Genomic DNA, 14,307 nt, shown 5'->3' on the forward strand with positions numbered 1-14,307 from the left:
ACACAGGGAGCAATGAGGCAAGCCAAAATCCTGTGGCTCCCTCGAGGCTCCGCTCTTTCTTTCAGGAGGGGATGAAGGGGGGTCTGTGTGTTTAATCCAACCGTCCTTTATCGTGCATTTCTAGACCCAGTTGAGATTTCATCTGTGCTGGGGGATGAGGAGCCCGGTAGACGCTTTGTGGACACGTTAGAGAGGAGATAAGCGGGTTGCACGGAAGCAATTCCTTTACATGTTGATCCTGATCCGCTGAGCCGTGGAGATAATCTGCCAGTGAGATCATTTCCCTCTACCCTCAATCCAGCGGCGAGGCTGCGTTCCAAAAATTAAATATCCTCCCACCTAAACGGCTTACGTCCTTTAGAAGAGGATGCTAAATGAGCCACATTGCAGCTTTCCTTAATCATGTAGGGCTGAGCAGCAAGGGGAGGTAGGGACTGAGCAAGTACCAAACACCACGCAGAGATGCTCCAAACTACAGCAGGCCAGAGATGCACCTAAAAGCAAACACACAACTGGACCCCTTGCTCTTCAAGCTGTTGCCTACAGTGGACTGAATTCACGACCCGATAAACTCCAAGGCGGTTACCACTTTTGTCAAGGCTGATTTCAGGACAACCAAAGAGAGGAGGACTGCAAGTCGATGGCAGCCTGGAAGGAGGGACTGGAGAGTCCCCAGACTAGCTTGGCATAGGTGTTAATTAGTGCTAAGTGGCTCTAAGAGAGACTCTCATGGACTCAGAAAAACAGATATCCATCTTCTGTGCAAACTCAAGTTTATTTTTCTACCTACGGAGACTTGTACTATCTTTAATTTTCCCTAAGCCTGAGGAAGGGCGTGTGAGCCCAAAAGCATGCAAAGAAAGATATTTTTTTGGTGTGATTTCTTAGTTGGTCTAATAAAAGGTATCACCTCTGAACCAAGAGTTTTGCACATCCATTAAGGCTCCACACTCGAGCAGTGTGAGCTGGCACAGACACGCTGGTGGCGAAACCCACCATGGCTGAGGGGTTCCTTCTTTTATGCCTCCGATATACTTGTAGAGGCATCCCTCTTTCCAAAGATGCCTTGATTTCCTGGCGTCTCTTGCTGGTGTCTATATGTACAGACACACTGACATAAAGGTGGCAGGGAACATGGCTGGGCTGATTGTGCTCAGACAAGAAAAAGGGTTAGGGTTCATTTCTATGTTATGCCTCTCCAGATGTCCAGAAGCATGGAGAACCAGCCACGGTCAAGACCCACAAGGATGAGTGCATGAGCCTCAGCGTGGCTATCAATTTACCTGTTGTACAGTCACCCTCCAATGAGAGAGATGCTGCACACAGATACGGACACAACCACAGTGGGCACGCCTACACGAGACACTTTACTACGCAGTAAAGCAGATTACTGTATAGTAAGCATCACTGTCTACATGTGCAGACCCTTACTGAGCAGTAATCTGCTCCACTCGGCAGTTAATTTGCTACCTGCAAATGCAAGTAGCAATTTAACGGCTGAGTAATTATTGTGCAGTAAGGCACGTGTAGGTGGCCCACCGGGAGCAAATTTGCTTCTGGGCAGCAGGGAGTGGGAGATTGCTCCTGGCCCCTGGGGAGCTGCCTGCGGCAGGTCCCAGCCCTGCAGCTTTCTCCCAGTCCCATGCCCAACGGGGCGATCGAGGTACGGGGCTTGGAAAGAGCTGTGGGGGAGGTCCCAGTGGGAGCAAATCTGCTCCCAAATGCATGTGTTATAGACACCTATAATTTACTCTGGAGTAAACCCATCCTGCAGCTCAAATGCATGTGTTATAGACACCTGCTCAGGGTGGGCTTACTCCAGAGTAATTTACTCTGGAGTAAACCCATCCTGCAGCATGTGCACGTGTGGACGCACCCAGTATCTTTTAGGTATCTCACATCACCCTATAGCAACATAGCGGCACACTACAGTGACGTAGAGATCATGTGGGTCTACACGTGATCGCCAGCTATGCTGCCATAGCGATGCTCTCCCCAGATGTAGCGTGCCACTACGGCAACACAGCTGAGAAATGTAAGCGTGCACCACCGCATGGCGCAGCGATTGCCCGAAAGGAAGTATTATAGCACAGTGCCGTAGCAACATCACACAGAGGGGCACCCTTGGGGTACAACACTTGCCTCTGAGACCCCCCCGTGCTATTATGCTCATATTCTAAATCTCTTCTCCCGGTTACTTATAACAAAGACTTGTACAAATAAAAAAAGACTACACGACTAACTGAATACACACCAAAAAATGGTGAGATTACCTCTATACCTACTCCCACTAAATGCACCAAATAAACAAACTGATCCCTAGTTATTATTTGTATAATAACTGTATTATACACATATTCTCTCTCATACTTAGATCAATAGGAAATAAAAGGAACAGCCACTTACCAAGGTCTTTCTCTTAGGTTGGGAGATATTGTTTAAAAATGTCAGGAGGAGCACACACCAACTGCTGACACTTCCTTAGCCTGATGAAGGGTTTTTGAACCCGAAAGCTTGCTTAATAACTATTCTCCAACTATTTGGGTTGGTCTAATAAAAGATATCAAATTCACCCACGGAACCTTGTCTGCCTAACACCTCTTGAAGCACTTGAACATCTCTGCTAGGGGGCATGTGAATAGACTTTAACAATAGTGGGTGGAAAACTTTCAAAGTCCCCTATGGAAAGATGCCAGATTCCAGGCCCACTTCTGAACTGTTTCAGACAGCTTCAAATTGGTTTAACAGGCTTGTCTGTCTGCCCACTCAGGTTTAAACTATGTTTAAACCAGTCTAATAACATATGGGAGTATTGTCAAAGAGTCTAAGACTCACAGCTGTGAGACGGGCACCAGTTACCATCGCCTTTTTAATGGGTGGGGGGATGCACTTAGCAAGCACTTATTCAGGATTATCTCAGTCTGTGGCAGCCCTGCATACAGACCCCAACTCCTAGCTGCACTCTATAACCACAAGATTATTGTTCCTCCTTGCATGCCAGGCACTGCATTAGACTAAACTGTAAAGCCCAAGGGCATATCTGGATTTTAAAATGCCCTGAGTCCATGCATTGACAGTCATGTATAATTATACATACCGGTGAAATCTCTAAATTCTCTCTCATTGGCAAAACCTTCAGGGGACATGGTTTCACGCCAGTTCATTGCAAAATCCCATTTAGATACTCAAACAAATGAAGTATTAATAAAAAAAGATCTCTGCTGCCCTTTTAGACACTTAAATGGACTGGCTAGATTCCCACAAACAGTCGGGCCCGTCTGAAAGCAATGGGAACTGCCGCTTCGACCGTGCTTTGGACCCTACGCAGAAATCACCCCTTGCACTGGGACAAACCCTGTCCTCAGTTGAGCCCAGGCCACCCAAGGAGGACCCCGAGGGCTTGCTCAGTGCAGATTCCCTCCCTGGTCCTACTGTGCTGGGGTGCAAGGTGACTGCTGTCACTGTCACACCGCGATCAGCAAAAGGCCAATGCTGACAGAGCCGGAAGAGCCGTTCATAGCAGCTCTCCGCCCGTACCCATGTGTGGATGTGTCAGGTCCGAGTCATCACATGAAGCTAGCAGGTAGAAAGTCTAAAACTAACAAAAAGCAGTTCTTTTCCCCCAGCGTATCACTGAAGTGTGGGACTCACTGCCCCCAGATGCAGCTTAGCCAGGATCCAAAAGGGTTTGGACATATTTTTGGAGAAAAAGAGCATCCGGTTGCTATTGAGCAAAGGGCCCAGCCTCTGCATCAGACTTTTAATGCTAGAGGCTGCAAGTGGGAGAGGAAGAGAGGGGGAAAAACCCTGCTCAGATCCAGTCACTCTCCCTTCCAGCCTCCGTTCTCTGTCCCGGTGTGACACAGGGCAAGATGGACTTACGACACAACACACGGCAGTTTTTATCTTTTCGAAAACAAGCAAGGAGCGTCGGACTGAGGAAGGGAGCAGTCCTGGTACCATCCAGACCCTGCTCTGCACACCTCCCAGTCATCGTGGCATCAACGATGGGAGCATCGTCCAGCCCTGCTGCAATAGCCGGAGTTTAGGAACTTCCCGGTGCTCATAACACAGACCCGGCAAACCCACTGGTGGTCTGGAGAGGATGCCGTATGCATGATAAGCTTTAAAAGACACGGTGCAGAATAGATAACAGGACCCCTCGGCAGCCACCCCCCACCCCTCGCGCTGCCCTGCTTTACCTGGGTCTCGGCAGCGGTCTCTACCCCGCTCCCGGGTCTTGGCATGGGGAGAAGGGGACGCCCTGGGCCTCCGCCCGGCTTTCCTCTGCTCCCTCTCCTCGCCCCTCCTGCGTTCGCGCTGCTGAGGCTCCTCGGAGTCGCCGAGCCTCGTGTCGCGAGGAGCCGCGAGCCCCTGGCGCTGGGCCCGGCGGCTTTCCGGGCGCGGGGAATGCTTGCTCCCGTGTTTCCACACTCCCTGCTCCGCTTCCAAGTCCACGTCGAAGCTGGGAAGCCTCTTCTCTCTGTCCGGCCGCGACGGCTTCCTCTCTCGCGGCTCCCGGTTCGGGGGCTCAGCCTCTGCATCCAGGTTCAGGCTATGCGGCCTGGAGGTCTTCTCCTCCCTGTGTCCCTTCCTGTCTGGGGGCTCCCAGCTCCTGCTGTGCCCCAGGGCTGTGTATTCAGCCTCTGTGTCCTGGCCAGGGCTACGAGGTCGTCTGGACCTCTCCTGGCTCCCCGGTTTCCTTTCCCGCATCTCTCTGCTGCACGGCTGGCTGTCCCACGTCCTTCCCGGGTGAGGGTCCTCCAAGGACGGATGCCCGAGCTCGGCACCGTCGCCCGGCAGAGCCCGAGTTTCCCTGGGATGCTCTCTGTGCTGGTGCCTATTGCCACTGCGGGGTCTGCGGGGCCTCGTGGGCTCGGAGGCTGGCCCTCGGGGGGTGTCCCGCGTGCAATCTGGGTGGCAAGCGGGGGGACAAAGAAGGAAGCAGGTTAGTGACATGAAGGCTAATTTTAACAGACAGGGGCTAGCTCATGCAGCAAAGGCAATGGGTAACATGGGCAGGGTCAGTACGGAAATGGGGGGGGGGTGCAGGATGGGGCTCAGACCTAATGCCGTGCAGCGGTGACCCCAGGAACAGCACCCTTGGGGGCAAGGAGGGGTAAGACTAAGTGATGGGCCAGCAGCTAATGCATGGCAGGCTTTTTATGAAGTGCCCAGGAATCTGGACTCCATGTGCCTGCAAAGGGAGGCTGGGAAGCTGCAAAGATTTGCTGCTTGGAAAAAAAAATAGCATGGGAACAGCTCGCTCCGTGGCGTGCCCTTGCTTTTGCCTGCTCCTGGGAGCTGGCTGGAGGCAATGAGAAGCCAGAAGGTATCAGGGAGAGGTTTGGTTTTGCTCTCAGCTCTGAACAGAGGCTCAAAATGAGTCCTGGTCTAATTGGAAACTGGTTTCCCAAGCCCTGTCCTGGGAAACCCTAGATTTAGGTTTCACTCCATGGGGGAAAATATCAGCACTATGCACCGGGAGATACGGCGCTGCACAAAGCAGCTGGGAGATGAGCCAGATCTCTTTGTAAGGTCACTGAGGACTTTCTCCAATGTGGGCAGAGGTTAAGAAATATCCCTCCTAGGGATCAAGCCTCGGGGCCCTTGAGGGCTCAAAACTAGACTTTGTCTAAATTTGCGGCTGAGGAAACATCAGGGCAGGAAACAACACACCCCGAGGGAGCGCAGAGGATGGGCCCCGACCTCAGCCGCGCGCTCCCTGCACACAGAGGATGCTTCATTTCTGCTCTCTGGGAAGCAGGTGGAAATCCCCTTTGGTTTCCATTGCATGGTGGTACCAAGCCGCGACTGGGGCGGGGGGGATCCAGTCCGCCGGCTCAAGGGCATCTGATCCGTTTACTTCCTCAAAGCAATTTCAGGGCACGGGGAAGTGTTTGCGCTCAAGCATAGGGGGCTTTTGCAAGTGAAGACATGTATTCAGGTTAAGGAAATACTTGTCTGGGAGGAGATGAGCAGGGGGCTGGACTAGACGTGACCTTCAGAGGGCCCTGACAGCCTGTTTATCATGATTTCAGAGAAACCCAATTGACACTAAGCAAGGGACGGGCTGCACGCAGAACTGCGATACAAGGAAACAGCGCAGGATTTCTCTGCAGCTCTGTGATCTCTAAGGTGGCTGCACTTTCCCTTGGGTGTCTTCTGCCCCATCCAAACTGCTATCCAAGTTTGGTGATAAAAAAAGATTTACGAGCCAGCAAAAAAAACGAACAGGGCATCCTAAAAAACACTCCAGGAAACATATATGCAGTCGGTATACATTGAACCCCCCTCCCCGTGAAAGGACGGCCTGTTTGAACTTGTGAGGAACAGCTGTTTCAAAGCATCTGGATGACTTACTGAGCAATAATTAGCAATGGAAAAACAAAGCCCAAGTGAAAGACAGGTTTTGGCACGACGGGAACAGCCACCTCCGACCCAGCTTCCCCTGTAATTAGTTTTAATTTGGTCTGCAAAGCTTTGCAAGGAAAAGCAAAACAGGCCAGCCAAGACTGATGGAGAGAAGTGTAACGAGAAGGCAAAGCGCGGTGAGAAATGCTGAAGCAGCATCGGGAAAGGCTGCGTCTGTGCCGAGGCAGGCAGCGCGGTCGTGCCAGACAACCTGAGCAGGAAATCGGGCTTCACGGAAGTTCGGGGCGGCTTGTTTCCAAGCATGGGGCCCGAAGGGGTGTTTTTCTTCCTCTGTCTTTATTTTTCCTTTTAAAAGGAGAGACGGGTCTTTCCCTGGATCCACATGCACTCTGAGCACAGATCCCAGAGCTTCCTGGTGAGGGCTCACAGGCACGATGCAAACAGAAATGCTGCAGCCCTCTCAGGTCGTGCTCAAGCCCCGAGTAGATCCTCATCCGACGTCCCGGGTGCTCGACACGCTCCAAACTGCAGTGCTGGCCGGTCGCTAAAACCAGGGACCAAAAGCAACGCCGCGACTGCAGACTCATTAAGGACGTCTACCTTGGCTGCAGTGTTTCCAGACTATAGGAGACACCAAATGTCACCTTGCTTTTCAAAACCCTGTAAGGCTCCCAAATGCATGCCAGAATCGGCTGCATTCAGGTTCGGCGTTCATTCGTCTTCATCCTCCCTGCCTCAGCTCCTGCAAGACCTTTCCCTGCCACGTGTTTTCCAGTGATTTGCCAAGACTAATTCGATCAGACTGTCACTGGTTTTACCGAGAGGCTCTTCCACAGTACCGTGGACCGTGGCATTGTGAAGCTCCTGTTCAGTTGCTGCTCTTTGTTGTTTGCAGTGAAAACTTTTTGGCTGACCTAGACTTGACTCCCAATTGGACTTCAAATATCTGACTTGGGAATGCAGAAGAAAATGCCTAATGATCAGAAACGGGGATGTTCAGAGCGCTGTCCTTCCTCTCTACGGCTCCTTAACCGAAAGCAAGGCCTTTCCCACCATATAGTTTCAGCATGACTTTGGAAAGACTGGACTGGAAAGCAGGACCTCAGCAGAGCATCAGAAAGAGCCACCACCAGCACCAAAGCAAAGTGATCCTCAGACTTCAATACACACCCCCCGATTCTCCCCTTCTGATCTGGAAGGAGTTTGTGTGATCGTACAAAGCAGGTTCCCAGGAGAAAGCAAAACCTGGAAGATTGTAGCCGGTCCATGATTTTCAGCACAGAGAGATCACCCCAGTGGCAATAGTCTTTGAGGATGCCTCCGGTATTCAGTAAGTCATACAAACCGATGCAAGGTACATACCTCTATTGGGAAGGCCACCCCTTGGACCAGGATGTGCTGCAATTACACCGCTGCCAAGATTTCAGGCATCCACGTGGATTAGAAATGGAAACACTGCCCTTAACATTTTGTCCCAAATCACCTCCTTTTTAACACGCCCATAATGTTGTGCATTAGCAAACTAAACCCATATAACACCAGCCATGTATCTTCTTGTAACCACAAGCAGGTTTGAAATGGGCCCACCAGCCCTACGCTGTGGTCCTTTTCGAGGGCACTTTAATTAAAAAAAAGAGGAATGAAATCTCCTATGTTTTGGCACAGGGACTGATCCTGCTTGAATTAAAGTCAGGGGCAAAACTCTGTTTGCTGCTGCTGGGTGACTGTCCAGTGCACAACTCAGGCTTTGCAACAGAAGTTTAAACTGGGCACGTCTACATTTACAGCGGCTTAAATTTACTGTGCAGTAAGCAGGAATAGGCCGGCGACTATATGTGCAGGTGTTAAACAGCATTAACGCTGTGCGGTCTTGAGACTAAAGTTAGTCCCAAGTCAGTCCACAAATACAAGCTGCTGCACAATAAGGCGTCTACATGTGCATTACTGCGCAGTAACTAATTGGGTCTAAATTTGATACCTGCATCATGCAGGTATCAAATTTACGCCCAAGTTGGCATAAGTCACCATAGGTACTGCACAGTACGGGTGCGCACGTGTAGATGCGTGCCTGTACTGCTCAGTACTTTTAGGTTACTGTGCAGTAAATGTGCACGTGCAGATGCTCCCACTGTCTAGCTCGGGACAATCCGTATTACAAAGCTCGTCAGCCCAGACTACAGGAAAGGTTACCTCCGTTCTCTGCATAGTAGCTGTTCTCGTAAGCCTTGTGTCCCTGCGGCTCTGGCTTTTTCCGCTTCTTGTCTTCCAACAGCAACTTCTCCTGCAGGATGCGGGCAATGTCCTGGTGGAGGAGGAGACACAACAGTCACATTTCCTAAGGAAGCCCTTTTCTCATTCATGTCTTACTGCCACGTTCTCATGTCTCCACCACGAGCCACAGATGCTGTGGACAAACTCTAAAGACCTACAAACCCTGCACGTCTCTGGGAGTGCATCACCCTCAGTGTTCATGATGGAGGAGCAGGGCAGAGAAGGATTGGAGGAGAGACCTCATCCCACCTTCCCTGACCAGATCAAGAGATGCTGGGTGGATCTACAGAAATAAATAAACCAGCTCCTTCCCGGGGAGAGGAGAGGATCTGAGCACGTGTGCAATTAATAAGGACTCAGCCTTCCCTTCCTTTGCATTGGACACCACCCTCGTCCCCCTCAAATGCCCAGTGCAGAAACCAGCAACAACACGCAGCCTTATGTAAGTCACCGTTTGCTGTGCCATGCTGTTTTGCTCCTTTGATGCATTTGGAAATACTCAAATGGGAAATAACAGGTCAGCTTTGCCTGCTGCATGGAGTGGATGCTGGGTTCTGCTGCAGGCGTGGTTTGACCAAGGGTGGTGGGTGGAGATAGCAATCAACACTACCAGCCACCAGATTTCCAAGCCTCAAATGGCTGGATTGATGCCGCAGACTGGATCTGGCCTGCCAATGACCTGGTGCCATTCATCTGTCCTGCAGGCCAAGAAGGTCAGGTGCCACTGGCATAGGCTACTGCTTAAAAAGTGGGTTTTGACTGGGTAAGGCTTAGCAGCCAGCTGTGTGACTGTGTGGATCCATCTGGGCACAGAGCATCTGCAATGGGACAATGTGGGCCTCCCTATTCCTGGAGAGGGGTGATTGCACCTGAAAGCTTGCAAAGAAGAATTTTTTCAGCTATAGTTGGTCTAATAAAAGAGATCACATCTAGCCAAAGACCCGTGCCTGCCTATGTCCTTAGATCAACACGGCTACAACCAAAAACCCTGCTGCAATTGGACAACAGTCACTGGACACTATCAGCTCTGGAGAAACCAGATATAATTAGCAAACAATGCACCCTTGCAAGCAGACTCTGGCACACCCACCCCACAGCTGCGACAGTGAAAGCCGGCGGGCAGCATGTGCATACACGCTCCCAGATTCACAGTAGCGCAGGCCCGGCAGGGCCTCTCAGGAGGGCACATCCAGCCCAACTCCCTGCCTAAGGCAGGATCAGGCCTATCAAAACCAGCTCAGGCAGGTGTTTGCCTAACCTTCGCTCATGATACGGGATGTGCCAGAAGTGCTAACTAGGGACTGATCCTGCATGAAGACCTCCAAGCCCCCATGTACATCACTGGTGCCATAAACTGAACGTGTAGCACATAAAGGATCTTTATCCTTGGAAGTTTTACACAGCAAGTTGAGTCAGGCATGATCCTGCCTTGAGCAAGGGGCTGAACTAGATGAGCTTGTAAGGTCCCTTCCAGCCCTATTCTCCCATGATCCTATATGGAGCGCTGCATGCCCCGGGAAGGGTTTTGCATATACGGATCAGCACATAGGAACTTGCGGCCACCAAATGTGATGGAAGCTGACAACTTAGCCAGATTCAAAAAAGGGACTGCACACATGCTTGGAGGAAAGGGGCATCAGCTGCTACTGAGCACGGACGTGAAGGGCACGGCCTCTGCATCAGACCTTCCTGCACCTTAAATGCTGGAGGCTGCAAGGGAGAGAGGAACAGGGGAAACCCTGCTCAGACCCTGTTCACTCTCCCTTCCAGCCTCCACTCTGCCCTTGCGTGCGTGACGCAGGAGACTGGGCAAGATAGACTCGGTCTAACCCAGTCAATGGCAGCTCTAATGTTTTTAGGACGGGGGCCAAAATATCAGAATCACTTCCAGAAGAGAAGTCCCTAAGGCCAAATCCTTGTGCAACTGAGCTCCGACCTCTTCGATTTGGAGTGGGAAGGGGCAGAAATACTCTAAGACAAGCACTTTCAAGGACTGCTAGGGCACTGCTCAGCTGCATCTTAGGTTTCTCTCTCTCTCTCTGTCCTTTAAAACCTGGCTCAAGGAGACGAGCGGCTGATTTACAACCAGAACCCCAGGCTGACCCAGGGCTCTGTTAATGGCACGGGTGCTCAGGTCCTCTCCTCTCCCTCAGAGCGGGGAGCTGGCTTATTTATTTCTGTAGATCCACCCAGCATCTTGGATGCATCTTGGTGCATTTGGAGCCTGCTGTCATTTAAATTGCAACGCAGCTCCACTGCAGCATTCACCCTGCTTCCTTATTGCTGAAGAGGCAGCTTGTTCTCAGCAATGACCGTTTCTCAGGTGCTTCCCTCCCCCTTAGCTGGAAAGCTGCTGCTGTCAGCTCTCTTGCTTGCAAAGAGGACAGAGAGGATGTGATGGCTGCACCGACAGACCCAGGGCCCTGTCTCTCCTCGAGCCCACACTGAATGCACAAGCCCTTCGGCTATGGATGCATTATCTAGGCACACATGCATGCCAGCTCAGCTTTCCGGCGCGTGCTGGGTTTGCCCCAAGGGTCGTCACTAGGCTTTACAGCCCAGTAAAGTGGCAAGAGCCTCCCCCAATAACCTAACAGTAAAAGGCAGGGTAGAGACGCACCTTATCGACTAACTGAATCAGAGATGCAAAAGCTTTCGTGAGCAAGAGCTCACTGGAGCAGATGCAATGTAGTCCAAGATAAGGGACAGATCTTTATTCCTTAAGCCCTCCTAGAAACAAGCCAGAGTCCAAGGCAGCAGGACAACTACCGATGCAGGAAAGCCACCACCTCTCACCTCTTTACAGTCCTCACTCCACAGTGATTTATAAGCCAGTAATCAGATGCTTTTGCAACCCAAGTCAGAAGAGCAGAGGCACATTTGTCATTCTGCCTGTCTTAGGCTACAGACAGATGTTCACTTAAAGGCACAGTGGGATCTGACCTGCACTCCCAGCTGTTGTGCCTGGTGACACACCACGTGTGCAAGGCAGGAGGCACGATGGCGATTGCGGGTCACATCCCAGTCATGCCTTAATGCCGGTGCAGGGAGAGTCTGGGACCACACTTATGATCCCAGGCTCCCCCTGCATTGGGGGCTGCAGAGGTACACTGGGGCCTTGAAGTCTCCAATACTTTGATTGAGGTTCCTAATCCCAGGAGATCACTAGCCATATGCTCCATTTAAAGCGCAGTGGGAACTAACCACAAAAGTTTATACACATATCTTGTGCAAAAACTTTATGGCTTATTCCCTCTTCTGTGGCACCATGAATGGCCTGAACATGCACCTGGGTTACTCTTTAAGATGCGATTAGTTGTTTAATTGTGTGTTACGTGTAATGCCAGGGGCCTAAGAGAGAACTTGCTGGATAGATAATTCTGCCAATTCCTGGTCCAGCTGTCCCTCAGTGCCTTGGCTGCCTGGCAGAGATGCTAAGAAAGCCAGCAGCAATAAACTGAACTGCACTGAAACCCTCCTAGGAGCATGGGTACTTGCAGCCAGACTTATAGAAATCATAGGAAATGAGAGTTGGAAAGGACCTCAGGAGGTCACATCTAGTCCAACCCCCTGCTCAGAGCAGGACCAGCCCCAGCTACATCATCCCAGCCAAGGCTTTGTTGAGCTGAGTCTTCAACACCTCCAAGGATGGAGACTGCACCACCTCCCTGGGTAACCTGTCCCAGTGCTTCACCACCCTCCTCATAAAAAGTCAATGGCTGCACTGGATGAAGGGGGTGACCAGTCTGCCTCCAGGGCTGCTCCCCAAAAACATCATGTATGATTCCCACAGAGAGGGGGATCTCTGCACCGTGATAGCTCCTGTGTCTGCCACCGACCGGTCCTCTGTGATGATTCAAACAGGGGTCGGCAAGACTGAAGTTAACCCGCAACTGCAGGGATGCTCCAGTGACACAAACACTGTGCAAATGTGGAGGAAACTTTCAGGCTACAGACAACCCACTGGCCTTCCCATGCATGGGGAAACCATGCACCAACAAGGATCTCGCTAAGGCTACATATTGAGCAATAGTATGGACCCATTTTTGGACCCAATTCTGAACAGGGCGATGGGACGTGGGAAGCAGGGAACCAGTGGCAGAAGCCATGCACAGTCCTTGCAGTCCTGGGGCATCAGGAGTGCAACTCATCTTTCACAAGAAGTCTCCCTGCACCCTTCCTCCCATCGTGCACGTCCACACAGGGCCAGGCGCGATCTCACCCCCTCCTGTGCCAACACGCTCTTTGACCGACGGCTGCAAGACGCCTGCGTGCAAAGGGTTGACCAAAACCAGTGACTCTGGGGGTTACCTCATCTTTCTCCTCCTGCCTGCGCCGCTGCTCGGCTTCGATGACCAGTTTCACTTGGATTTCCTGGGCAATCTCGCAATCTTGCCGTTCTCTGGAAAGAAGAAAGAAGAAGTGATGATGCACAATGCATGCCGCAGACCTCAGCCAGAAAGAAGCCAAAAAAAAACACTAGACATGCTCTCTGGCACGGTCACGTACTAGGCAGGGATTTTCATCCTGAGTCTGGATCGGGACCCTGTACAAACACAGGAGGGAAAGACTGCCCTAGAGAGCCCATGATCTGAGCAGGAGACAGCAGCTGGATGCAGGCAGGGCAAAGAAACAACCGAATGACCCTGGCTGGTATAAAGGGCAGAGGTCTCAATGCATCAGCAGCTTGCTCAGCGTCAAGGTTTGGGGAGAAAATAGCTTGAAGGAGGTGGACGAGAGTAGACACGAGGAGCAGCACAAGGGACAAGCGGGAAGGGGCCTGCTTGAGAGCATAGCAAGAGGGAAATGAGGCAAGGGCAGACGGGAGCTGAATCGGAGACAAGGTCCGAGGAGGGCAGTCTGGGGCCAGCGGTTTATCTGGGAAAGGACGATGGGGGAGAGATCCTTGCAGCCAGGCTCAAGAGCTGCAGGAGACCGTGAGAAACCAGGAAAGGGGACACTGAGGCAAGGAGAGGGACAGCCAGGAAACATGTGTATGCCACAGGGCAGGGCAGGCAAGGAGAAGAGGGCAACTATCTAGGTTGTACAGCCTGCATCCCAGCACCCTGCCCACGCACGTTTAGTGACACCCACATGCAGAGCCCTGCTGCAGCTCAGCACATGCGTGTGCACTTGCAGGATGGGGTCTAGAATAAGACCAGGGATTTCAAGCCTCTCATTTATATCAGGCCATTAGCAAAGTGTGCTTGCCTTTCCCTCTGCGGGGGCAGGGGCACTTCCTTTACTCTCGGCTCACACTGCCTTCCCAGGTCTCCACTTCTGGCAGCGTTTGAATTCACGATGGAGCAGTGAGCACCTTTACCTTTCCTTCTGCAGCCCCCGAGGCAGGTACGCTCACCTGGGTGCACACCGGGAACCTGGGTGTGGTGTACACACAGACCCTGGGCAAACTGGACCTGAGTAGGGTTTGGTCTGGGGTGAGTCCTGTGTACACCTGAGCAGCCAGGCAGCAAAATGGAAGAGCAGCTGACGGTCTAACCCCCGAGCCCAAAGGGGAGCCTCAGAGGATGTGAATCCGGATGTTGAGCGAGCAAAGGAAGCAGAGTCTGAAAAGTGCAAAGAGTTGGGAGCTCCTCTCATTGAAATCTGCAAGCAGATCGAAGCAATTCAATCCATCAATGCCGAGCAGCTGGCGAGCGG

At 51.8% G+C, this 14,307-nt stretch overlaps 1 protein-coding gene across 1 annotated transcript in view; it reads right to left on the reverse strand.

The window, feature by feature from the left end:
- The window catches only part of CCDC50 (coiled-coil domain containing 50), a 49,415-nt gene that overhangs the window by 12,153 nt on the left and 22,955 nt on the right, over window positions 1-14,307 (reverse strand). Inside the window, exons 4-6 of the mRNA XM_014522964.1 lie at window positions 12,958-13,048; window positions 8,566-8,677; window positions 4,203-4,913 (exon numbers count right to left, since the gene is read on the reverse strand). Coding sequence (XP_014378450.1) covers window positions 4,203-4,913; window positions 8,566-8,677; window positions 12,958-13,048 — 914 coding nt within the window. The remainder of the gene's footprint in view (window positions 1-4,202; window positions 4,914-8,565; window positions 8,678-12,957; window positions 13,049-14,307) is intronic.

This window comes from Alligator sinensis, unplaced genomic scaffold (genome assembly GCF_000455745.1).
Source record: "Alligator sinensis unplaced genomic scaffold, ASM45574v1 scaffold697_1, whole genome shotgun sequence".
Taxonomy (NCBI): Eukaryota; Metazoa; Chordata; order Crocodylia; family Alligatoridae; genus Alligator; species Alligator sinensis.